Consider the following 27,665-nt stretch of genomic DNA (forward strand, 5'->3'; position numbering starts at 1 on the left):
GCCAATACAAATATTAGCTTATTTTTTTAAAGTCTCTGAACATTCATATAATATTAGACACAGGACAATCCAGCTTAATTTTGATCAGCTTTTTAGACCATTAACCATCTCTACTTTCCTTAGCAACTCCAGATCAGGAGAACAGGTTTGTTTGGTGCTTGGTTTGGGGTGGTTTGTTTGTGGTTTTTTTTTTTTTTTTTTTTTTTTTTTTTTTTTTAAGTTCTCTATATTCATCCTAGAAATTATTTATAAATCAATACTTAGTTTATTTTGTTCTGGCTAAAAAGTTTTTTAAAATGTCCATTGTAATGCAGGTGAACATTAAAGGTCATTGTATTTGCTAATAAAAGCCAGTTTTAATATGCTAAAGTTAGCATTAACTAATTTTAAATAGTCTTGATTGAATGAAAAAGTTGAGAAGTGAGCTAACTAAAATTGTATTTAGTTTAGCCAAATTAGCTAATTGTTAAAAAAAATTATGCTAATGATATAAACATGGCTGCTAATTGACCTCATTCACTGAATGCCTTGAATGTACAATTATCTGCTGAAAGCATATTTGCAAACTATTCTACTTAAAACTATTTCTATTTGTCACATGAGTGGTTTCTGTGACAGGCATTTTCCCAGTTTGGTCATAAATTCTTAACAAGAGTATAATGAACAAGACAGCTATGGTCTGGATTTTCAGTAACATTACCTTCTGTACCAAAATTTTATATTATTTTTAGCCAGCATTGCTAGCCCCTGCATAGCAACAACTGTTCCAGCAGTCCCAGGTGTGACAACAATGCCAGTTAACCAAATTAAAAACTTGGTACTGCATTCTGGCTTCCCAGAATCTTCCCAAATCAAGGCTCTACAGCTCTACACCAGCAAGTGTATTTATTTATGTTGAGAAGAGTTCCCTCTTTATCTGATGGCTATAAATATAAAATATGATATAAATATTTTTTTCCCTTGACTATAAAGGAGCACAATAATTAAATGATTATTACACAATAAACGTATGTGGAATCTCCGACTGAATAAAGGGTAGAGAATCAACAGAAAATGCTGAACCTCCCTAAGATGCCGGTTCTTGGCTTTCTGACTAGCAATATTCCAAATTCCTTATGTCTGAGCACTTGCATGCAGAAGTGAACCGGAGAATTAAGCGTCAATCCAAGTACAATAGAGCAGAATTTCCTGTCTACCACTTGGCTTTGTGCCAACACAATACTGGTTATGTAGGAAATACTTCCATTAGTCTAAACAAGCATTTAAGTCCTTAACTACTGTAAAAATACAATGGTATACAAACACTCCGTATATCAGCCTTTTCTCTTTTAAAGGAAAGAATAATCAGTTTATTACAAGTGGGCTCTCAACTCATGAGCTGATGAGAAGGAAAAAATAGTGAGAGAAGTCAATCATCCTTGTCCTGAGATTTGTGGTGAACCATAACAGGACCTCCTGAAATATGGGCCTCTCCATTAAGTGACCACAATGGGTTGCCTTGTGTGTTCCACCATAGCCTATATGAATTTAGATATATTACTTCTCTTAGTATACTTTAACATAACTCACAGCAGCCACTAAATGTATAATTTTTAATTTTTCTTTGGATTAGTATTGAACTGGTACTCTCCCAGTTGAATGATTGTATTTTAGTAAATTTCATATGTATTTATCCTAATTCTTACAGCTTCTCTTTGAGCTAGATACATCACAAAAATCATGCAGACAAGGACAATTTCAGTTCTGTTTTTTTGCATCCCTTCAACTCAATTGCTTGTAGTACAAGCAAGGATAACTCACATACTGGAATAACACTTCATTGCAGTTCAAAACTGGGTCACTTTTGGACAACAAGTTTAAGCTCCATATTATAAAGAGTTACAAACAAGTAACTAAGTAATCAGGCTAGGATTTGGAATATGCTTCAAATCCTTTGTCTCTGTCTCTAGGCACAAACACTCTTCAAATCTCTGCACCCTTATCCTTAGAGAGTAGGACTGGAACATTCCTTATTCTCATTACACAACCTGCAAAGTGAAGTGTGGAAAATTAAGAAGTTTGCCTAAGGTCACTTAGGTGATGGCAGCAAAGCAGGAATTGCAATGGACTGCTACACACACGTTAGCGACTTAAATATGCTGGTATACAAAACCATTCCAATTTATCCAGCTTGAAGAGAAGCAGTAAACACCTGGAGTAAACATTTGAAAAATGCCCTAGCTAATGCTATTCTTGATAACTTGGTTAACTAATTATGAAATACTATTAAGATGTAATTTATTTTCTGTTTACTACTTGCAATTCTCTCACTTTAGAGTATAAGAAAAAAAGCTTTTGCATACCTCCTTCTCTAAATCCAAGATTAAAAAAGCAGGCTTTTCAAATGCAGGGAGCAGGAAGGATAATTGTTTCCTAAAAAAATACTACCATAACTGCTGTAACAGTTAACTGCAAGCACTGCAGGAATTAAAAATATATCATCTGGATTTTTAAGTTTCTAGGAAGCAATCCTATTAGCCTTAATTTTAAAAGCTCTGTTAAACAAAGTAACACATCGCATGCGTTTTCAAGTGCAATCCAACTCTGTTTTCCTCTCACTTGACAGCATTTTAAAATTATTGTTTAAAGAGTGAATATGGTAACAAAATATTTATTTTTTTTATTGTTCAAAAGTTCAGTTTTACAAATGAAAGTAGGAAGCTTTTCTATTGTTGACAGCCAAAAAGTTTAGTGATCTCTGTAAAGTTAACCGATTCATTAATCTAATTTGTAACCAACTTTGAATTGGCATAAATATGTTTATAGTGGGAGCAAGGGGCAAGCTGCACAGGTTTGGGTTTTTGTTTTGGTTTGGTTTTTTTGTTGTTGGCTTTTTGTGGTTGTTTGGGTATTTTTTGTTATTACCCAGATAAGTAGTTTATTTTAAACTAACAAATACCAACCAACTAAAAGAAACAAACAAAAAACACCTCCATGAATATTGTAAGATCTAAGTCACGTTTCTATCCCTTGCTACTACAGAGGTGCTGACACTTCTGGCAGTGAGTGCGGTGGCCAGACAAGAGTTTCTGATCCAATTCCAGCTGTAAAGAACTGCCAGAAATAAAATTCATTTGGCTTCAAAGTGGTAAACTCTACTGTATTTCTGGAAGCTCTCACTCAAAGTTTAATATTGAGTTCTGCTGAGTACTAAAAGCAATCATTAATGAGAAAAGATAATAATAATTTTAGAGAACTCAATAATATAATTAAATCCAAGTAGTATGAGCTTAGAAAAAATACATTTAGCCACTACCTTGATTTGTTTTTCTAAAATGAGGTAACTAACAGATAAATATTGTTGAACCAACCTCCTTTAATACAGCAGACAAAAATAACACAAGCCAGCAGATGAAAGACAAGCTAAACTTAAAAAGCTAAAAAGCAAATCCATCATTTGAGTGCTTGTGTTATTAAAAGTGTTGCAATGATTTCTCCTTCACTGCAAACGCTTAAATTGACTAAGTTCTAAGAAACAAACTCTGGTGCTCCCTGAGATACTGGACTTGAAACAAGCTAAACAAAATCCTAAATTCCTGTTTGACACAGGCTGTAGAGTAGTTCATATTAACTCCTATTGCTTTTAAAGTAATACAAAGAATAAAACTTCTGATCTTCCCAAACTCAGTCCTGTCTGTCTTACTGGTACACTCTCTGTGTACCTCAAACATTTAGAGTGCCTTGCTCCAGGTCATATGTACATTTGTAACATTAAACAGTTACTTTGAAGCCATTAAAGAATCCTTCCCAAAACAGGATCTCACACAGGTATTATGCCATGTTCCAGATCCAGAATTTTACATCTGTTAAAAGTAAGATTTTGCCTGGAGCACAGGAGTCCGGGGAGAATGAAAGCTGCTGGAACAGAAACTCATCCTTCACACACGGCAAGTCTCCCTGACAAGCATTTTTATCCTACTGACTTAAGGTTTCCTACAGTCTCCTATATGAAGGAAGAAAGTGCGTAGTCCCACTTTCCACAGAGAAGAACTAGAGATCAACAGTACTTTCAGGTGATGCATTTTGGGATGCATAAGCTGAACTCAGCAAGGAAAACAAGGAAGAAGGTCCTACTCCAAATGGGGCAGTAACTCATTTCATTCACCACAGAACATTATTCTTCAGTCTAAAGTGAAGGTGAAAATTTGGTTTTAAGAAGTGATCACAAATGATCAAAAAATTGTAATAGAAGTAATTTAGATGCAGCATATACATAAAGCATCAGATGGAATGGTATATTTTATTGTATGACATAAGCTATGCAGGGCACAATAGAGGTGTCCCAATCTGTTTCTTACAGAAGTCATTAATTGTACCTCAAATTAATTTAACTCATGTTCTTGTAAAATCTGACAAAATTCACTCCATGCCTAGAATACACATTCTGCTGGCACAAAGAGGATGTAAACAGTTTTAAATACATGCCTTAAACATGGAACTCCTCAGTCTTTACTAGAATATTCTTGAACTGAGAAGACTGTTATATAGGATTTGTCATATTAAGAAAAACACCTACTTAATACCTCTCCTGCTATAGTACCAGAGGAATCCCTCCCTACACTTAATACTTTGCTGTGCAAACACATCAGGAGAGGCAACCCTTTCCCAAGGCTATCTTTCATTCAAAGCAAATATTACCACATCAGCTAAAAAGAATTATCTTAACCCTCTGAATACTTCTGAAAAGTTACTTTTCTACCTGAACATGAGGGAGACAAGTTTTAAATGTCTATAGAGATATGCACATATCATCCAGTACAACTTTTTCTTGTGTACAGTATTCATTCTATTTCTGGCACAGTGCAGACACAATCTCTGTCTTGTATTCCCTGCTGGCTCTATTCTATGTATTCAAAAGGCTCTATGCCATATGGGCTATCCTCCAGACACTGAAGCTGGTGTGACTTACCAAATACCACTAAAAAAGTAGATAAAGGCCTCATCAGACCCAGTGCCTCGTCTTCTAGAGCCCTTTCTAATATTGTCAATATGATTTGGTTTTACCATCCATAATTCCTAAGATATGGCATCAGTATTTTACAACAGAGAGGCTTGAAGCCTATATTTGTGATGGCTGTTCTTTAAGGATACTTAAATGTACGTACTCCAGCAAGAAATATTATTTCAATAGTAGCTCATCCTATAACTAAAATTGTATAGCACTTCCGAGCTAATGAATTCAGGAATTCTTCTGTCAGAAGCATTCTTCTTGCTATCAGCTTAAAGCTCTTCCTGACTCTGCTCTTGAAACTACATTATCTGTTTTCTGCATTATCTACCCAACTGGCATAAATATTCAGACACCCTGTCACTTCGCTGCCAAACTCAAAAGGTACGTGACAACATAAGAAAGCCATAGGAGCAACAAGTATATTCATTTCTAGACTGTTACAACCACATCCTGGGATGCTGCAGCCAGATTCAGGGCTATTATCGGTATACAATAACCTCTACTGTTCAGAAGGGGACTTCCCCCCTTTTCTTCCCTCTTATGTTGACAATTTTCATTTGGTACCATGTCATTCCTAGACCAAGATGGTGTTGAAACAATCAGCTAGTAGCTATTCTTTGATGCAAGTAGTAATAGCAAAGAATTGTCTCTTAGCTTCACCACGTCAGAATTTTAACCTTTTTTGTTCGCAAAATTAAGACATTAATTGATACATGAAGTCTGAATACTGTGAGCTTCTAGTACTTCATAAAGTAACAGAATGTCAATAATATATGAAAAATGCTACAGTATTGCAAATTGTATTAAAATACTGCTATTTAAATGTAATAACAGATTTTACAATCTGTTTGCAAAGCCCTATGGTCTTTCAAGATTCTTCAGTCCTATAAAAATTACTCTAACTACTGTATTGATTTGTGTGAGAAGAAACATGTGGTTAACGCCAACTGTTGTAATTAGAACAAAAAGATTTAAGCAGAAAGACAAGTCACTTACCTATAATTTCAAAACCATTACTTGATTTGGATGATCACAGATTCATAATAATTCTCTGTGATACTGAATATTTGCAGTTCATATGACCATTCCGCTGAAAGAATGGCTAGTCAGCACTTTCAAAAGTAAAGCTTGATTAGACCACCATTAGTAAATTTAGTTTTTCTGGGCCAGATTCACCCTTTTAATAGGATATAGCAATGTCATCCACTTTGTAAGAATACTTTGAAGTTCTGCTGATAAAAATAGAGAATATTAGTTACAGAAACTAAAAAAAAAGAATACTAGATTAAAAAGCAAACAACATACAAAGACATATGCCTCCAAGTTGCCATCTGCTTTCATTTCCTCCTACTCATTTCTTGCTTTCCAGCTACCTTCATATCTTCCAACTTTCAAGTGCCTGCTTTTTAAGACAATCAAACTCTCCCCCCTTCTCTCCAAGTTTTTTTTTCTTATTTCTTCTTTTCACTGGGGCATGTTTATTTTACCTTACCCCCCACAACCCCATCATAATTTGTAACAGTTTCTCCTATTTTGATTCTGAATAACTTTTACTATGGAATATTACCTTATGCAGAACCAATTTTAACTCAGGAATAGCCTTGCACTAATTCATTTGCGTATAGGTTATTGTATCTTTCATAAAACAAACACCAACCCAAGAACACCACACTTAACTACAAAACTTACATGCTATAATATGTTTACATGTACTATATACTTACATGTAATGTAATAAAGGCCTCTACTTTATTAGCTGCTTTCTGAAAAGAACCTCCTACAGTGTGAAGTCAGAACCCAAGACCTCCAAAGCACAAACCAGAAATTATACTAAAGCATTTTTAAGAAATCTACTTTAAGACCATACAATGTAATACAATCAAGAAGCACTTTTGTTTGAATAATTCCCCTAATACTACCATTGAAATAGCACTCCAGCAAGTTGTTACACACCCTATGCCTTTAGAGGCATTGCCAATTATATTTTTACTCTCCTGTCTGTAGAGGAATATACAGGAAAAAAAACAGGGCACCCATTTGTGACAAAATAGTGTCAATATGGATGTATGAAAACATTTGCTTTATTTCCTCTGATTCTCTCTTCAAAGAAGCTAGAGTAAAACAAGGGATGTTTTTTTCAATAAATGAACTACAAGAACAGGTAAGGCAGTATTTGCAGGCAGCAGAATTAAGAGGCAGTACTGTTTTCATGCATGTAGCTTGCATGTAAGATGTCCTATACTCCCTTAAAATTACCTGTCCTTGAAAATACAAACATGAGTAGTTTGCCTTTTCTGATGATCCACTAAAGGAGGAACAAGTGGCTCCTTGACTGAAGAGGCAGGCAACAGGCAAGGATGAACTGTACAAAGTAACCTTGCAACTCCCACACTGATAAATAAGCAATGGAGAAAACCAAATTATTTTTGTTTTCCCTTCAAAAATTCATTCTGTCATTGTTAATATATTTGTAACAGTACATAAGAAATTATTCTAGGCAATAGTTCTATGACTGGAAATACAGAAATGTTTATTACTAGCCTTTATTTGTCACATCACACCAAAGATAAAAATTCTCATTGAAGATCAATGTTAAAAACCCTGCTTTTCAGGATTAGGGATTTTCTAGTGGTGCACATGAGAGGAAGCCTTCCTAGAGCATCATTGCTTCAATTCCTTATATACCATGCCTTCAACACAAATGTAGAAATAAGAGGACTACTCCCACAAATGTACGCATAACCTACTCTTGTAAACAGATTCTTTGTCATTTAATGCAGCTGGTCACCTTAGTTTCAGAGATGCAAATTCTCTTAAAGAGAAAAAAGTACCTTGCAATTAAAAAAAACCCAAAACCCATCCTGCCTCCCATAGGTCAATTTCAAACTTTAAATTTTTGACAAAAGCTCAAAGATGGAGGGGACGTATTCATCTCAGGAATGGAAAGGATACTTTTCACAGGTTAAGATATCCTTTTGTACCTTCATCTGCTGCCGAAAGAGATATTATCCTCTCCTAAAAAAAAAAAAAAAAGGAAAAAGATTTAGACATATCTTTAGATTGACTCAAATTCTGATTTTTAAAGCTAGAAGTCTGAAATCCCATCATAGTATTTCATCATAATTCAGTCATCCAAAGCAAGGACCCTAGTCTCCTGGATTCTTTTCCTTTAGTTGATTGGCTGTTGAATACTGAAGCTTGGTTTGTTGTGAGGACAATGCTCTTCTGTGACCCTTAGCTCAGAGGACTAATATTTTGTGTGTCTGATGCTGGATAAGACTACAAACGTGGAAAGAGCAGGTAAAACAGAAGAACACACTGTATTTCTTCAGATGTAATTCTACTAATGTGAGACTTTGGGGACAAAACATTTGTGATACTCCTTTCTGCAGTCCCCAAGTTATTCCCACCAATAACATGACTGTATCAAACAAAGTTAACTGTTGAGACAGCAGATCTTACCTTATAGGGAACAGAAATAGTTACCACAGTGATGGAAGTACAGTGAAGGCTGTTATGAACACTGAACAGCAGTTTTACTCCTGTCTTGGAGCCACATTAAGCTCAAGAGGAAAGAAGGAAGGAAGAGGCAAAAAAATATTATCAACTATTAAAAATTAAGATACAAACTTGTTCTGCTGCTGTTGTGCAAAGGCAAAGCTATAGCTGTTGTAGAAACTTCGTATTACGTATGTGACCTACATAAAATGCCCAGGGGGAGCTGAAAAAGGTTTGGACAAAAATTTAACATGAGACTTTGAATAAGAGAACACAGGCATCTGAAGGATTTTATTCCAGTCAGTATAGAACTGTACCTTCTAACTCACGTTTTCATAAAATAGATGACAAACCACTACTCAGACTAAAATATATAGTTGGTTTTCAAAGCATCTTTTCTATATTGTTGAAATATCCAGAAGGTAAATTTTGACAATGATTAAAAATGTATCCTACTGTGCATAGCATACAGTTCATTGGAATATAGCTCTCTGAACATGACTACGTTCCAGATGATTAAAGATTTCTTCTTCTGTTTCTGGAGTGAGCTGTATATTATCTTTGATTGGAGACAAGGGATCCGACTTTTTACAAGAAGGAAGTTTTTCATACTGCCTGCACAAAAGAAAACCCAAAGACAAAACAAAACCAAAGAATGTTATGATATTGTATATTTCCAACCATAGGCCTGTAAGAACATACGAGTTAAAACAAAGCAAGACCCCTCACCTAACTACCCACTCATCTATGAATAAACTCAAAATAAAAATTTGTGATGGGAAGTTTTAATTTCAATTACACTACAGCTGAACAACTTCACTGAAAGTGATTTCAACTGTTCCAGTTATCCTGTGACAGAATGATAGTTATTAGCTTTATATCTGAAAGACTGTAGTACCCCATCCTGCTATGGGTTGTACATGCTTCGTTAACATTTAAGTCTTCTGAATAACTGTAGTTTCATATATAACCCCTGAGTCTTGACATTAGGACAGAACAGATTAGTGTCCCACGTGATTTATTTGCCATTAGGCAATATAATTCTTAAGATAAGGCTAATTTAGAAACATTTTAAAATCTGAAAAAACAATAAACAGTATAGTCAGGATTAAGTAAGTCCTGGCAGTGAGAAAAACCTTTTTGTGAAATAAATTAAGAAAAGAATTCCCTAAAAGCTAATAAACAGGTACTTTATCTACATAGAAGTAATATATACAAAAATATACATCCTCAGTATATACCCAGAAGTTACAGACCAACCAGAACTGGATGGATAAAATGTGGACGTTGGGAGCTAAGTCTTGCAACCATCAGCAGAGAAAAAGGAACAGAGTGCCATCTAGGCTCACTCTGTTCTATTTGCTTGTATTCTGATAAATCAAAATATATGAATTTTCTCCCTGTGAACAATCCTGGTCAGACATTCCCAATTAAAGTTCAAGCAATACATACACAAACACTTCTACTTCCTCTTTGAAACTGTCATTCTTAACCCACACCAAGAGGATAATAAAAAGTAAGATTTCTAAAAATGTTAATACCATAAGTAATAGTTCCTAAACAGAAATCAGTTGTATGTTTATAATAGCCTACCATAAGGCCCAAGCTTACTAAAATATATCATCTGACTTATCAAATGCTCACCAGTCTTATATTTACTGCTCAGTGCAAAGAGAATACTTTAAGTCCTACTCATGTTTTGCTTCAGGTTAATGAAAATAATAATTTTATTTAAATAAGACTTATTTATTCAAAGTTAAGATTGCTACTTGGAGCTGGAAAAGCTTTGCCATCAAGATTTTTTTACCTGAGCCATGGAAATAGCATAAGTTAGAATACCTACACTCTTTTTTTTAAATAATCATTGTCCTTCAAGTTCAAACCTTGAAGATATTTGCAGAAACTTCAAGTTAGCCAAATCATCTGCTCAAGGGAAAACAATAGCATTTCATAATGTGCAAAAATGTCTCTTGTAACCAGAGACTTCAGCTAACAGAAATATTCCATCAGTTCACCATCATCTTGAAAGCAGAACAGTTCTGACAATCAGCCATCTCAAAATGTAAGAGGCACATAAAGTTAAATAGAAACAACCTTGCATTCAATTAAGTTTGGCAACTTTTATGCCGCTTTTTCACTTACACTAAGAAAAGTCTTTTGATATTTGTTGTCAAACAATGGTAATAATTTTCATATAAATTATGTTAACCTAAATGCACCACTTCAATAAATGAATTTTAGCTGAGAGCTTTTCCTGATTAGAAAGAAAAAAGAGCATATTTACCACAAATCATACTTCATGGTTATATCAAGCTTAGGAAACTAAAATTGTACATAGAAAATATCTATCTTAAGCTATTATTTTTATTGAATTGTGTGGAGGAGACATGTAGAGTCTGCTTTGAAAATTGTTTCTTTGGGGAAAAAAGTATACGAGGTGCTAAATAAAGGGTTAACGCAACTCACCTTTTAAATTGGAAGTTTTTCCGGAGTTCGCTAATGGTGGCTTGCAGTCCCAGCTTATTTTCAGCATCACAGTGATTTCTCTTCTGCACAGGTGACAGTTTCCTGCTTAATCCACTTACTTTAGCTGGTATCAATGGCTTGAGCTTTGTTACAATACGCGACCCCATACAACTGGATTTATGTAAACCAGGAACCTGTGAGATTTTAATATTACAGCATAAATGGTTAAAATGACAACCTGTAAGCAACAGATACTATGCTGCAAAGCTTATAATAAAAAAAATAAAGTGCTTTACATGGTGTTGAGATAATGCAATCTGAATTGCCACGACAAAGTATATTTAGATAGCTTCTATAATCTAAAAAGTGTCATCTCAAAAACATTAGACAATGCATCTGTAAGACCTGGCAAACCAGTCTTTGTATTCCAAGAGGCTGTGAATACACATTTCTTTTCAATGCAGTTTTTAAGGTCTATTGAATATTTATTTTCTCATCCATTTACATAAGAGCACAACAAGAACTCTTCCATGTCAGCTTTCAGAATTTTAAGAGAAGCTACTCTCTGGTATCACTTTTTGATACCTATAACTCCATTTTTCATGAAATTTAAGCAGATACCAGTATGATTACCCCAAGGATCATTAGACCTCTAGCTGGACCTTTTTATCTAGTTTCTGTACCTGGAACTCAAAACAGCTGTTCTTGGCCAGAATCTATCTCTCAAATGCAACCAGTCCTAAGTTTGAACATATCAATTAAAAAAATACATGGCTTCATTACCTAATTTATTCTAGCTATTCACCACCCCTATTATTAAAAAAACGTGTGCCTCATTTTCAACTCACTTATTTTCCAAGCACTGAATCTGTTTTTTCATATTTACAAGTACATGAAACTCATTTTGACATGACTTAATTCCTATAATTATGCCATTCAGTGTCATTTTTACATTTCACATCCTCATCTCTAACCACAATCTCTCATATTCCTGTCATTTTTCTGGGGCCAATATCAGGCTGACTGGCTGATAGCTGCTCAGACTGCTGCTATCACGCTTTCTAATACTGATATAACATTGTTGATCATTTTTGCCTTCTCCAACTTCATGCACAAGAAGTAATGAGTTTATTTTAACAACAGAAGAAACACACTGAAGCCCAATCTGCAGGCTCTTTTTCTTCTGAGTAGCTTACCGCATTTCTTAAATTAAAAGTTATACCTATTGCTATCTATTTAATCATTCTCTTCCCATTTGTACTATATATGCATAATCATAGCACAACGTTTACATACATGTAAAGTGCTTTTAGACAAAGTGAAAACTTTCTTTATCAAATAAGTTCACAAGTGGCAAAAGGCCACAAATGGCTTATTCATATTTTCCATCATTTTCTTGCATCTCACATAGGCTTATTGTTTTCCCCAGTTTTTTGGGGAAGTAGCCATTTGGAAGCACTAGAACTTTTTACTGTTTGATCCATTCTGCCACTTCATTGTAGAATATGAGCTAGTCACAATTACCAGCTTCTAAGTGATCACTCACTTCTAGCCTGCTATTTTAAGCTTTTGGCTGTCATTACAAGGTCCAAAACATAACTATCAAAATACAATACCTGCAGAAGAGATGGTGACTGTCTACAGTTGTAGGAAGTTCTTATTTTACAGTTGGTCACATAAGATTAGTTTGGGACACCTAGGTTGTAAATAATGCTCATACTTCCCATTTAGATAATGTTAAGAATAAAGCGTTTTGCTCTAAATGAATCATCCTTTCTGTTTTGCTGGATCATCTTTAGAAGATGGCACAGCTCTGCCTACTTCACGTGTTTCACTTAACAAACGCAAATAGCTCTTCCTCATCCAAGTATTTGCTATTGATGACCTAACAGTTTTTTTTCTTAAAATAAAAGATGTTGGCAACCTTCGCTTCAAAGAGAAGTCATACCTCAGTTCTTTCCAGAAGGACACTGCATTTTGTCATCCCACCACCACACACACTTATATAGTTTTTATTGAAGTGACATTGTTTCTACTTGAATAGACTAAGGAGATCTTGGAATCCCAAATAAATTTTGGAAAAAAGTTTAAAATGTAGGCTAAAAACTGTAACAGGAATACTAGCAAAAATAAAAATAAAATCCTAAAACTCCCTGCTTTATAGCATTTTGCTGTATATCTATCACCTCAACCATTTTGCAACATGTATGAAGTCACCTGTAATCCCACATTTATTTCTTTGTGGTACTGAATTACATTGGTTATAACTTAACTAACCCAAAAGTAGGCAAAGCTGCATGTTGAACACCCACTAAGAAACTTAAAACCAGAGTAGATTGCTCTTTTCTTTTGTCAATATTAGCCTCTGCTGAGCTCATAGCAGTTGTAGAAAATAATTAGCAGTAAAAACCACAGCTGGAATACTATCACAGAAAAAACTACAAGGTCCTAGAGAGTTCACTATCTTATAGGCATCTGTTAGAGAAAAGCTTCTATTAGTTTTGATACTAGAATTGACTTAGCTAGACATTCCATATTTTGGATTGGAACCACGACTGGAGTTGACAACTTCCCCAGATTGTCTCCCCCAATTTTCTCTACAGATCAGCTATATTATTCAGATTACAAAAATCAGAATAATTTATGTTTTAAGTGGTTGACTGGTTCCTCCCTAAATCTGAAACTCATTATTCCCTTCGGTGTCTTTTATTGTACTTAACACCAGCAGAGATTTTCCTTGTTTTATACTTGCAGTAAACAATCCTAAGGGAAAACTGAGCCAAAAGTGGTGCTCCTTATCTCTACCTCCCCCCTCTTCAATTCTGGCTACTTGCTTCAGTGGTCTCACTGGTGCTATGACTCACATGAGCCTGAGAGTCTGGGATGGCCTGAGTTCCAGTACGATCAACCTTTTGGTTGTTGTTATCAAGTCAGTTTTCAGCCAGGTCAGTTTTCTGGTCCAACTCGTAAGTATTACCAACACGTAAAGGAAGCAGAGGGAATGCATGGCCAAGGAAATAAGTGAGGGAAAACCTTATACTAGCTGCTTGCTTTAAACTAACCCTACTGTCCTCACAGATTTTCAGCAGATTCCTATTGTCTGAAGAGCTCCAATCATCCTGAAAATTTGTCTATATATGAAGCTTATATTACCTACCTACTTCCATACTGTGTATTCCCCAGTATTTAGTATATTCATTCTCCCAACATACCTTTAAGGTGAGCAAAACATACTAAATACATTCTGAAAAAAAAAGTAATGAAATCATCCTAGGGTTCAGAATTTTATTTCATCGCTCAGCCTTGTTGAGGAAAAGCAGGTAAAAATGTTAATCTAATGAAAAAGCATCAATTTTTGTAATCAGTCGTTCCAGAATAAATTCCAGCCTAACACAGAAGTTACTAACAATAACCACAAGATGTCACTATTATACAAAACACACCCAATATTCTTGTTTAGCAGAGACAAGCTTGTGATTTTTAGCCTGTCTACGAGAAATAAGTTAGTAGGGTTGTACATGAGAGGATGAAAGTGTCTTCCTTTGACTTATGAATCTTTTGGCCAATTCTAATGAGAGTGCATAAGGACTTAGAACACTTTTAGCTATTAAGGTCTTAGAAGTTTCGTAAACTAGACAAATCAGTAAAACTCTTAGAAATGTCACAAAGACAAGGGACATTAGTTTATTCTTAGACATCTAAGAAACCACACAGAAGTCAAGTTATGGGTGCCCAACCAATACTGAAATAACTGAAATGTGGGCTCTGAAGGGAAGCTGACTGTTCTTCCATACTGATTAGTTAGTGTCTAACAAGGTTTTTAACTAAAACAGTTAAACAAGAAAGGTTGACTAAAACTTTCCAGATTTTGAAATTTAAACATGCTTTTTCTAGTTAAAGAGGAAGGAGACTGCTAAACTAGCAGATATATCAATACAAGCAATGAAGTGAGGTTGTATCTTGTATCAGGATTATGAACAACGGCAATTTGTATCATAAAACCTGTGTATTTAGCATGCCTGAGGAAAATTAAGAAGTGGTTTTTTTGGCTTAGCTTGGCTTCTTATTTTATACTGAAGCGTTTAAAATCCCCAAACAAGTTGCAGCTGTGATATCAATCATAAGTGGACTGTTTATAGTTCTTTCAATCTCTGATACAGATGAACAGGAATATAGTTATCTCTTGCCAACATGTGCATTGCTTAAGATTTTTTTCATTAAAAGTTCTAGAATGAACTAGTAGAAAGCAAAAAAATGATTTTCCAAGTTTAGTAGAGCTCATAGGAAAGTTAAAAGAATTCTTACCTTAGCCTTTATAATCATATTTTTTCTGTCAGTTTGAACAGCAGAAAATACTGGAGACCGAGTACATTGATCATCAGCCAGTTTTGAATTGGAGTCAGATTCCTTCATCAAGACAAAATTAATTTGGTTTTAAAACAGTTAGGTGGTTTGTATTTTGTTAGGGTTTTTTTGTTTAGTTTTTGTTTGTTTGTTTTACACAACATCTATTTTTATATCTACACATATGTACTTTATAAAGGTATGTTTTCAGCAATTCTAGGAACTTCTACAAAAACCTGGGCTTATTTTCAGCAAGCAAAACTATAGTGACACACATGCTTTCCAAAAGGACTACTTCAGGGACTAACAAAAGCAGAGAGCAAAAGCTAGCCTACCAGGTTTTTTTATAACCCACCGCAGTGATAGCAGTGGAAAGACTGAAGACAAAGAAAAACCGCTCAGGACAGACTTGATTTAAGCTAGTAAGTCAACCCATTCTACACAACTACACATTAAGCATTGACAAGTTTTGTTAGCACAAGCTACATAATCTCCAGGGTATCATTTTGAAGAGAAGACTTTGCTGCCTAATTTCTTTTATAATTTAAAGTGAAAGCAAATGCTGAAACAATGTCTAGTTTTCTTACTTCTGCATCTGAACTGTTGTTAGACACTTGCAGTATTTCTGAAGACTCCAAACTGCATTCTGTCGGCTCACAAGACCTTTGAGACTGTGATGACTGTTTCAGTTTTGTTAAAGGGGAGGATTCTTCCTCCAATTCGCCACACGCTGCTCCACTGTCTGTTTGTACCACATTAATCTGATCTTCCTGGGATACCACGCAGTTGCTTCTCTGTTGGTGAAACTGCTGTGAAAATACAGTATGAGTTGGACCAGGATTTCCTGAATTATTTACAAGGCTGCTAAACCACCGGAAGCAGTTTTTCTGCATTTCTCCAGGAGGTGTAAAGATAGTCCTTGTTGATTTTTCAGTTTCTGAAAACTGAGAAACATCTTCTGCTACATGTTTTACTTCCTGTTTCTGGCAATCCTGCTCAGCATCTTGAGTTAGATCACTATCATCCTTCTTTGTGCTATCATCAAACGTAATTGCATCATTGCAGAAAAACCTAAAAAAGTAAAAAAAGGTGAAGGCAAGGGAGAAGAAAGTTACTGCAAATGAATATGTCATCTCCAAAATCCAACAGTTGTCTCTTATCCATCAATTTTAGTTTCGAAATACACTTGCAGACACAAATTATTTTGACAATGGGCAAAGTCTTAGTCCCTCAGGGAGGCATTTAACAGATAACAGTAAAAAAAGGGAAAAGAAGCATCTGTAAACATGTCATTCATTGACTAAGATACTAATAAAGTTCTTCAACTGAAAAAGAGAAACAATTAGGAATCCTACAAAATTTAAGAATATATTCATTAATTATCATAGACCTAAACAGTAATGAAACACTTCAGCACTTCTTATCAAGGAAACTAGAACCTATCTAGTTCTTTTCCATGCTATAGCAGCAGCTCCTAAGAGCAAGTACACATCAGAGCTTTTTACAAAACTGAGCATTGCTTTAGAGAAGAACCTACCCTCACTGACAACTCTTAATATTTGATGCAACAAAACAAAACTTTCAGCTCAGGAAGTTGTGTATTAAACCTAAAAGCCATCAGTATTAAGACTGTTCCATAAAATTACACTGCTCAAAAATATTGTGTAATTTTTATCTTAAATAATTTGAATAAGAGACATAATTGTGATAATGCTTTGTAAAACCAATTCCATATCTGTGGCCAAATGTGACCAAAAAAACCGTAACACACAGCGAATTAAAAAAACCTAACAAACCCAAAGTCTCTCTTCTCAAAGTGCTAGTGCAGAGATCAGGAGCATCAACTGGATGGGATAAGAAGTATTTGTCCTACAGTATGACCAGGTTTGGCTTTACTGAAACAAACAAAAAACCCTGTCAACATAAGTCAATATATTCACTAACTGCTTACATACTTGGCACAAAGCAGCTACTTTTTTTTTTTTTTGAGATATGTCATATGACCTTTACCTGGAAAAGAAATACAGCCAATTTCTAATTAATTTTGATACCTAGAGGCTAGACTGTATTGCATAGTCTCACAGTCTTCATTTCTGCAGTAAAAAATTGACATTATTTATCTATCTTTCTCACACATAGATAGCATGCCTGGCACAAAGGGTTCCCTATGTCAGCTCAGGACTACAGGGGCATTAATACAGTTGCATAAAAAAGTCTGAGGTAGCATTTTTCTCATTTTCAGTATTCAGGTTATTTCAGCAACCAGGACAGCAAATAGTATTTTGCTACTTATTAAAACGTGTGATGTAAGCATACCTGCTTCTTGTTCCTGGAACAATTACAGCATCCTTCTCTTTGTTTTTCCTTTGTAGAAAGGAAGCAAATTTATTTCTAACTCTGGGCAGGGAGCATTGTATTGCTGAGATGCTTTTTTGTGCTTGATCATCACCATCACTCTCCTTCTTGAATTTTTTTGCTTTTGAAAATGAATATTGGTTCAACAGATCTCCATCTGAGATTTCTTCTAAATCTAAAGACAATTTAAGCATCACTGTAGAAGCATGTTCTAGAATTAACCAGCTATGAGAGAATTGAGCATTACATATTTACTCTTAAGAGGCTTAAAAATTTTAGTAAGTTCTGGTAGGAACATCCTTGACATTACAATTTAGAAGTCTTACACAGCTGTTTTCTAGTACATAGCCTTAAAAGTAACTTTCTATGAAACAGTAGACAGAGTTGAAGGAAGAACAGCTGAAATGAAACATGATGTTTGTTTGTTTGGGTTTTTGTTTGTTTTGGTTTTTAAAAACTTTGAAAGAAAAACTAAATTTGCCTTAAAGGCAGGTTGCTAAACTAACTACAAGTTTTGATGAACCAGGGAGTAGGAGGATATCTGGAGTAACAAAGGCAAAAAAGGAGTGCTGGTAGCATAGTCAGAAAGCAAAGGAAGAGAAAATACTTAACATATAGGATAGAGCACAATGGGAACAAAGAAGTGTCCCTTCTATTACAAGCCCACATAGGTGGTATAGAAGACAACATAGCACAGGTTTAGTAAAGAAAGTGAGGACTTTGGAGGAAAGAATACCTATACAGGGAATACAGGCAGCACAGCATTAGAAGAATGCAAAAAACATTCTTTAAATTTTCTGTCTGGTCAAATATCAACTCTAGGAAAAAGTCTATTTTCATTTCTTTTCTTCACAAGCCATTATAAGATGGAAATTAAACCCAAAAATATCTAAAACCAGAACAGATAGTATTAAACATGATCACTTAAAACTGAAAACAAGAAAGTTTTATAGCAAATTAAAGGAAGTTAAAATCAAGTGCTGCTGAAAGTTTGCTGCCACCCTTAATTGTTACATAGGCTTTAATATTATGGCTTGTTAGCCTTGCAGCTTGTTGAAAACGGAATATAGACGAAAGTTAGAGTTAGGCCCCCAAAATCTCATGCCATCAAGTGTAAGATAAAATCATTTATTTCCCCACAACCTTCTACTGTTATTCATATACTTATTTTAATAAAAACATACCACTCCTTGGCCTTTTGGCCAAGAGCTCTTTGCCTGGAAATTTTAGTCCTTTAACACTAATTATCTTCTCCATGCCTTTGGTTGTTGGTTTCCCTACTAAATGCACTTTATGAGGAGCGGTATCTGCATTAGGGCCAAGCTTGTAGTCTCTGCTCCAAATGCTATTTACATGATTAGCATGTCTGTCATTCCAGCCACAACTTCTCTGCTGCACAGGCTACAAGAAAAAAAATTAAAAAAACAAAACATAGGTTTATGATTTTGCCTTCTACATATGATTTCCTGATTTAACATATAAGGACATTTTGACACTCTACACAAACATTGTCTTTTTTGTTCCCACATTTCTCTCAGTTTTCATACAAATTCTTTTTCTTTTGTGCTGCCATGACTTCTTCATTCCAATATGGCACAAGTGAATAACTGCTTATCTCAGACAAAATTAAAAGTTTAAATTTCATTTCTATTCTGAAAACCTGATTTGGGAAAATATTTTCCTCAGATTTATATATTTGGAAGAAATCCAAATTGTTTTGAGAATGTTCTTTTTAAATCAGTTACTTCTGTCAATAGTATTGAGGACTTACCAAAAAAGCCTGAAAGTAAAACAAACATTAAAGTCATGAAAAGTAAGATTTTACCTTACAAAGAATGAGAAATATGCGTGTGGGAGCACACAGTTTCTGTAATAGCAGAATAGCTTTCACTGCCAAGTCAGTTGCAGATAACATTCAATCATATTTTTCCTTAAATGTACAAACCCACATCAAAATCTTAATATATAACATCAGAACAAAGATGTTACCTGTGCAGTGTCAGGGTTATAATTATCAATTTGTTCCATTGTATCGATATCAATGTTGCCGATGGCAATTTGAAAAGCAGTACCATCACCAAAATGTCTGTTCCCATCATGTTAAGGGAAAATACCTGAATATTACATTAAATTTCAAGAACCATAGCATGAAAGTTAAACTAGCTCTTTCCCATTTTTGTGCTAAAAAGCATTGCTAGACTATTAACCAAAAGCATTAATACTACTACTCATGGCTCAATCTGATGCAACAGCAACTGTAATAGACCTGCAGTGCTTGGCAAATCACAAAAGTCAAAAGGAAAACCTTTACTCATCAGCAGTAAAGTTACCATCTTCCTCGTAATTTCTGGAAATGCCAGAGATTAGGTGGCTTGAAGAACATACAAAGCTAGTAACTACTTCAACAACCCCCTCTTTCTTCATTTTCCTAATCTTCCATGCTGAAACTTATGCTGCACAAATGTGGCAAAATGCTACTTGCTGTATAAGGAAGAGATACCTGGTAAAACAGGATACGCTTAGATTAGGGAACAAGTTGAACACGGATTACAAGAATTAAGATGGCAGAGATTATAACACAGTTAACACAGGCAGAATATTAAAGACAGTCATAAAGTGACTCAAACAGTTTAAATATAAGCTGTATTTAATGAGTTGTTTTCTAAAAAGAAAAGAGATTAATAATTACTGCCTAAAAAGATATGGTAATGATAGATCACTCAGTTACCCCCTGTAGTTTTTTATTAATTAAAATCAGAGCAAAAGAGAAGAAAAAAACCCAACTTTCTAAGATTGCAGAAAAGCCAGGCTTTAGTCAACAGCAGAGTTGCAATGAAAAATGTAAGTACACCACACATGCAATGAAAAGTATAAGACACCACATCCGCTCACCCTTATTTCCCCACTCTGCTGTTTCAACACAAAGGATACCGTCCTGCATAAATTAGTGTTTCTGGATCAATATCATCCCCATATGCATTCAGAGGAACTAATTTTCTGTTGACAGGATCAAAAACTAACTGATAAAGGAATGTATTATTGGCTCGTGTAAAACCCTGTATGTATTCTTCCGGTACTGTTATATTCATCTTCAAGTACTGCCCCATTTTCTTAATAACCTGTCAAGAAGAAAAAACCTGCTTAAGTGTTTCATTTAAACAAGTTACACAAAAGGTTAAATACATTTCAATTATTAAGTATCTTTGCTTGTAATTAAATGTAGAATGTGTGTCCTGTTACAACAAGCAGCTTCAACTTCAACAGGGGAAGGAAAAAAGAAGTTTTGTACATTATTTTCCCACTCTCAAGTTGTTTACAATCACACAAATAACACAAACTCATTATAAATACTTTTTGTCCACTAAATAAAAACAAAATCTGAATAGACATACAGAGCATCTCCTTAAGGTATATTTGTTAAAATGAATACATATCAAATTTTATCATTCATATTATCAGAAAACATAAGCAATATGTGGGTGTTTTTAGAATAGAAAAAAGCAAAACTAATCAGATTCCCCCCCCCCATCATTTCTCATCACAGAAGACTACATATTGATCTGGTAGCTCCCCCTATATATTGTTACTGCACCACTCTAAAAGAAGTTCCTAATAATTCATTGACCTCTACATTTTCCAGTTTCACAGAAGGCAGATTATGTTCTTTTGATCAAGTTTATCATACTGTTAGAGGCAAGAGTTTCTCCTCCTCTCCAAATAAAACATCAGCTGTGTTTTGGCCATGCATCCTAAGTACAGGCAAATTCACTCACCTCATTAAGAAGTAAGACTTTGAACAGGCACTGTTAGACTACTGTGTATCTTTTGACTTACTCATGACTTTCCAACACTGTTGGAAAATAGCAGTGATGAATCACATGACAAATTACTAAGTGAAAAGTTTTTCAAATTATTAAATCCTGACATTTTGCTCAAAAAGAGATACATTAAAGGACATGATTCATATGGGAAAAGTTCAAAGTTCCCTTTTTACTTCCACAGAAGCCAAGCAAAACAGTTGGTTTTGATGCCTGCTCTACATAATACAAAACATTTTAAAACTAAAAATCATAGTTCTTTGTGTATAGCCTGTTAGAGGAAAAAAAACCACAATAAAGCATAGAAGTAACTTAAGAAAGAAGATACAGTAAATTAATTAGACTGCATATTTAAATGCTTTTCTGGATTAGATTTACCTGCCTCCAGGACAGCCACACAAGGTATTTTTCTTATTAGCTCTTAAAAACCTCTCTTCTCCCTTACTATCTACACAAATGTTACTCCCACTCTCTAAGCCTCTGTATTTCCTAACACTAGATTTGTTTTCATTTCACACATTGAATAAGACAACAAACAACCTACCTTATTTTTTGTTTCACACCATACCAAACTTCTCTTCCATGATGTTTTTAATATAGTAATGTCTGTAACCATATGTATGTAATTAAATGCCAAAAGGGAATCAAGTAAGATTCCCAGTGCCTGCCCCTCACCCACACAGATAGAAGTGTACTTATGCAAGTGTAACAGAGTTCAATTAGCAGTTCTAATAATTAATCTGCAAAACCAGAAGAACAGGTAATGAGGGGAAAAAAATCCAGAGCCTTACAAAAAAATTAAGTCTCTCCTCAAGTAGAATATGCCCTTGAAAGATCAGAATAATTCTTTAAGTTTACTTTGGTATATTTCATTAAATATATATAATAGCTTTAACACTTGAGTAAGTTTAGCTCAGCATCTTTCTAAAGCACAGATAAAAACATACTTCTTTTAGCACTCTCAAAATGGAGGAAGTCAAGAACCCTTCATATTTTCAGTTCAGTGTTAATTTCATATATACTGATATAGGCCCAAGAAGCTAATGCACAAAGCAAAACCAAGTTTACCTTTATAATATCTGGGTTGTTGGCTAATTTTAGTAACTTGCATGCTTTAGCTAACCCAATTCCATGAATTGACGAGAGGTAGTCACAACCAGAAAGAATACACATGTAGCGGAATTTCTCTTCTGTAAATACATTTCCAAGCTGCTTGCAGTTTCCTAGTCGAGCTTGATCTATCTCTAGTCCATTTCCAAACTTGTCAATTTTCAGAAATACCTGGAAGTCAAGAGGAAGTGAAAACAATAATTTTCACCCATATAAGCTAGTTTGTTGCACTTCGTGGAAACAACAGAGGCTGAGTGCTATTCTCATCTCTTCTGTTTCCCCCATTTACTGTAGCAGAGTAAATCCAGACATCAAACACATTTGGCAACTTCAAACTGCTTTTTTAAGATATCAGCAAGAGGTAAAGGCTATTAGTATTTTCTTCCCTACCTTTTTGCATCCAAAAGCTAAAAGGTCAGAGTCTTCTGTAATTATAGCTTGAACCATTCCAGTCTTATTAAGATAAGCCAGCTGAGCATCAGCTTCATAAGGAGCAACAATACAATCAACTCCCCGGGCTCGTGCAGCCTGTACATAAACAAGAAGCATACAAGCATTTTGCATCAATTTTCAGTAATTACCTTAAGACATCTGAAAGCATAAGAACCTTTACCTTAAAAAACTGAAACCATGATCTTTATAATCACACACCCCCCTCCCATTAAAGCCCTATATTTCGTATTCAAAACTCAAGTTTCAAGCACTTTAGACCTATATAGACTAGTTTACAAAAACAACCTTTCCTGTGTTGGCCTGTAACACTATGCTCACTGCATGTGACCACAGGGGCCAGCTCCAAACTCATGCAAGTTATATCCTGGACAAAGGAAAACAGCACTAGAACAAATGTAATACTATTCAGATAAAGATCCAATGACAGCAGTGGAAGGATAGCAAAAAGCTACTAGGAAGGTTTTTAAGCAGCCAAAATTTTTTCTGTAGGCTATTCTCAGGAACTAGCGAAGGCGGGGAAAAAAAAAAAAAAAAAAAAAATTATGTTTAGTTTTTGTGCAGCAAAAGCAAAGCTGTTGTGTTAGAGTCAGTTCATAGCAGTAAGAAGAGATGTATTTCAATTGACATGTCATCATTATTTATACAACTTGGCATAATAAACTTGAAGTGAAGATAAAGTTTATTAACTGTGCCTAACATAATCCAATGTATACAAGACAATTAGAGGCTAAGAAGGGGGCAATATTTTTCTTGCCTACATAGAAGAGGTAATGATGTAGCCATATAAAAGCAGAGTAAGACATACTACCTACTGTGTAGGTTTTTTTTTTTTTAAAACTGTTGGTATCAACAGCATTGACAACTTACTTTAATAACTTCATGAGCCATAACATGGGTGACGTTTACACTGCGCCCAAAACATTCCCTAGCTTCTGACAATCTCCCTTCCTGCAACAATTGTTTCCCCTTCAGCAGACTGGCTTGACGCTTCCTGAAAGATAAGCAATAATATACACCAACCTCAGATTATTTTTCACTTAAAAGAACAAGTAGCAGAAAGGACTAAGAGACAGGTAGGAAAGGGGGGGGGACGGGACGGGACTGTTTTGCAGATGAACACTTCCTAAATCTGTGCTATTGCATAGTTTTTTAAAACATAAGAATAACTAAGTCATTGTATTGTCAAGGATGATTAGATTGGCATGTTGCAATTTATAATGTTTTCTCAGAAAACAGCAACAACTCAGGAACTGAAATCAGCAGTGTAAAAGAAGAGATGCACCCACTCTCAGGTTGCAGTAAAATAGATTTAATGGAATTTGGGAGTATCTGACATTAGATACTTATTGGTTTAGAGGACGGAAACCATCATTTACCTCATTTCAAATATCGGAAATTGTTCATTCCACGCTGAAGGAAGCATGTGATCCATGCAAATTTATAAATAAAAAACACTAGTGAAAAATTCTCACTGCTTCAGTGAGAAGTCCCGTAATATAGGACCTGAATCCAAACCTGAAACAAGTTTATCTGATTATTTGTAGAGAAAGATGAGGAAAGTGGTGTTATATTTAAATAAAATTATATTGGGAAGAAATATTTTTGTCCAGAGAATACAAGGGTGGGCAAACTAAAAGCCCTTAGTACATTACAGGAACTAATGCTCAGAGGTTTACTTCCTTCCTCTATAAAAATGCTTTCATTTATGAAGTGCAATTCTATTTTTAGAATAAAACCTCTAAGAAGAGGCTTGTATGATTTTTAAATGTAAATTAAATGAAATAACACTACATTGCAGCGAAGTTTACCAGAGATAACTACCTAGCTGAAGTTTGAGGTTTTCCAACTTTGAAAATGAATTGTAGTGTTAAACATACTGCTTTGCTTGCAAATCAATACAGTTCAGTACTTACTCTCGTCGGGCCTTTTCCACTTCCTTCTTAGAAGGTAGGGTGCATCCATCAAATACCAAAATTGGTTTAATTCCAAATGAGAGGAGCATATCAACAAGTTTCATACAGAAAGCTACATAACTGTGTCAACAATAACAAACGTGAGAAAAGAAAGATAAACTTTATTGTTAAGCACAAGTATGTTGCATATTTTCTATTTGCAGGAAAGGAGAACTGCAAGTTTAGGACTAACTATTTTTCAAGGATCTTAATGGGCTGTATATTTCCCCAGTATCACAAAAAGAGTAAGAACACTTGAATGCTGTTTTGTTTTTTTTTTTTTTACAAGCAAAATGTTCCACCTCCCAACTCAGAACTGGACCGACTGCTCTCTACTCCTACACAAAGTGAAATAAGAACTCAAGTACAATTCAGTTTGATTTTGCTACATTAGAATTCAACACTGCCAAAAACTTTGCTAGTTAAAACACAGATCACCTTTCTAGTTTCAGCAACTCAATTCATAATGGCCAGGACAACAGGAGTTAGGCAAGGACGGTTCATTATCTTTGCCCAAAGCCTTGTGAAAAGCAGACTAAATGCACTTTTGTAGAGTTCGAGGAGTGATGGGGTATTAAACCTCTCTTCGTGGAACTATCCACTCTTCAGATAGTGGATACATCTATGTCCAAAGGAAGGTCCAAAGGATACAGCTATGGGCAGACATGCAAACATATCTTCCGATACTAAAAAATATAAGCACGGTACTGAAAATATTCCAAAAGACAGGAGAGTTCCCCAAACTGTACTAACAATGAAGATGGTGTAAGGACCAGGAGGCAACCTTCCACTGCTTTCCAAGCCCATCCCTTAGTAAAATATTTGTAGGATATTCCAAACTTTATGTATTCCCTTGGACCTCTGATTTCCTTACCTGTTATTTCTACAGATCTGTATGAGATCATTTCATCAGCAGCACAGAACTAAAATCTAACAGCTGCTGTAAACACTAAATGCATTACAATGATGCTCAATGAAAAGAAAAAAAAATATTCAAGTTTGCTTTTTCTTTTAAAGACACTGTTTAAAACAGCAAGAGCAACCTTTCCAGCAGGGGACAGGGAGAGGAGGGAGAGTGGGACTTAGGAGCACTTAGAATCTAAGGATATCAGCACTGAAGAAACTGGATTTAGAACTACAAAAAATAAACTGAGAAATAACTATGATTTTTGAAAGACAGGAGCAAATAGGATTGTAGCTATATAATACCTCAATTCAGATTATTTTTAAAGTGTGAAAGGACTCTCCATACTATAGCTAAAAGTGCCAGTCTAAGATCACTGATCATCTGTGCATGGAAATAAGATTTGGTCATAGAATATTCATGTAGTTAATTTCAACCATTCCAAAGTTTCCTATGACTATTAATGTCAGTAAATTTCTTGCTCAGCTGAAGTGTATCCTGTTCTCAGGACTCTGAGGGATCTCCACTACCTTCAAAGGCAGGTAGCAGGGTTGGATGAAACTCTACAGTTCTTCATATCAACAGAAGCAGGAGTTAAAGGTTTGAACCCATTTGCAAACCACCAACTCTTTCTTGCCTCCAATCAAACATTTAATCAAAATTTCATAAGTGAAGCTTGATCTAGACTGATCAGTGTAGCTTTATTTCTGAAAAGATAAAGATTAATCTTCCATTAAAACTATATTCCATCTAAAACAAGAGTTCAACCCAGTTTTCCAGAGATGGGCAGGACCTTATGCAAATCTGATCTAAGCTCTGTTTTTTAGCTCAAGAAATGCCAAGCTAACAAAACTTTAATTTGTAAGAGGGCCGAGACCGAAACGTAACAAAGACTTACAGATCTGTTGGCTCTCCTCGGGCCAGCTTTTCAGCACAAGCATAAGCGCCTTTGTGCAGCCAACAGTAGGTGTCCACAGCTACCGTCTGCCCTTTGTATTTCTTCACGTGAGTAGGTTCAGCAGCCTCCTTGATAAATTGGAGTAGGCCCTGAATCCCCATGATGTCGCTTAAACTGCAGTCGGGAAAACGAAAAGCGCGAGCACAAGCCTGAGTCTCGATCTTTGCACAAGGAACGTCAGATCAAGGCTGCAAACAAGGTGCTGGGCTGAACCAGACACGACAGGCTCCTGCGAGTGCCACCACGCACCCTAGGCAGCCGAAGCTCCTTTCCGCCGTCCGAAGAGATGCAAAACCCTTAAGCCAGCGGTGCGCGCAGCCCACGGGGACGTGGGTCCCCGCCGCCAGCGGGGCCGCAGGCGCTTGGGGGTGGGGGGGAGTCAGCGGGCCCCGCGCGCGCTCCCCGACGGACAGCGGGGCCGGGAGGGGGCACAACGAGCGCCAGGCACGGCCCCCGGCCCCCGCTTCGGTCAGGGGCTCAGAGGCCGGCGGGGCCTCAGCGACGCCCGCCCGCCCGCCCGCCCTCCCCGCGCCGTCCCTCACGGCCTCCCGCCGAGGGACACGCACGTACCGACACCGGGAACGGAACCCGTCCGGGGGCGAGAGGGTCTAAGGCAGCTCTCCCGCCTCGGGCCCGCCTCCCCCATGGCGCCGCCGGCGCCTCTGCCTCCGGGCGGGCCGCCACCGGCCGGCTCGGGGGCTGAGAGAGGGGCTGAGGGGGGACGCGATCACCAACCGCCGCGGAGCGCTGCGCGCCAGTACCTCACACGGCGGGGAGGAAGGGGAGGCCCGCGCGCCGGCCGGCCCCCGCCCGCTCC

General features: G+C 36.1%; 1 protein-coding gene across 1 annotated transcript; it reads right to left on the bottom strand.

The window, feature by feature from the left end:
* Positions 1–8,600: 8,600 nt before the first annotated feature.
* On the bottom strand, positions 8,601–26,953 carry EXO1 (exonuclease 1). The gene is made up of 13 exons (XM_075042044.1): positions 26,789–26,953; positions 24,948–25,067; positions 23,902–24,025; positions 22,972–23,109; positions 22,540–22,752; positions 20,585–20,772; positions 19,643–19,739; positions 18,838–19,054; positions 17,615–17,828; positions 15,886–16,369; positions 15,260–15,361; positions 10,955–11,148; positions 8,601–9,103 (listed from the first exon to the last, which is right to left on the bottom strand). Exons 1-13 carry the CDS (start codon positions 26,947–26,949, stop codon positions 8,962–8,964), a joined length of 2,394 nt encoding a protein of 797 aa, XP_074898145.1. The 5' UTR covers positions 26,950–26,953; the 3' UTR covers positions 8,601–8,961.
* Positions 26,954–27,665: the final 712 nt, after the last annotated feature.

The sequence above is a fragment of the Buteo buteo genome, chromosome 12 (genome assembly GCF_964188355.1).
Source record: "Buteo buteo chromosome 12, bButBut1.hap1.1, whole genome shotgun sequence".
NCBI classification, from domain to species: Eukaryota; Metazoa; Chordata; class Aves; order Accipitriformes; family Accipitridae; genus Buteo; species Buteo buteo.

Coding starts and splice junctions, on each gene's coding strand:
- EXO1 (XM_075042044.1), bottom strand. CDS start 26,949: ATGGGGATTCAGGGCCTACTCCAATTTATCAAGGAGGCTGCTGAACCT. Junction 19,055..19,642: donor ATAACCCTGACACTGCACAG/GTAACATCTTTG, acceptor TTTTTCTTGTAG/CCTGTGCAGCAGAGAAGTTG. Junction 16,370..17,614: donor GTTCCAGGAACAAGAAGCAG/GTATGCTTACAT, acceptor TTACTTTTTTAG/GTTTTTCTGCAATGATGCAA.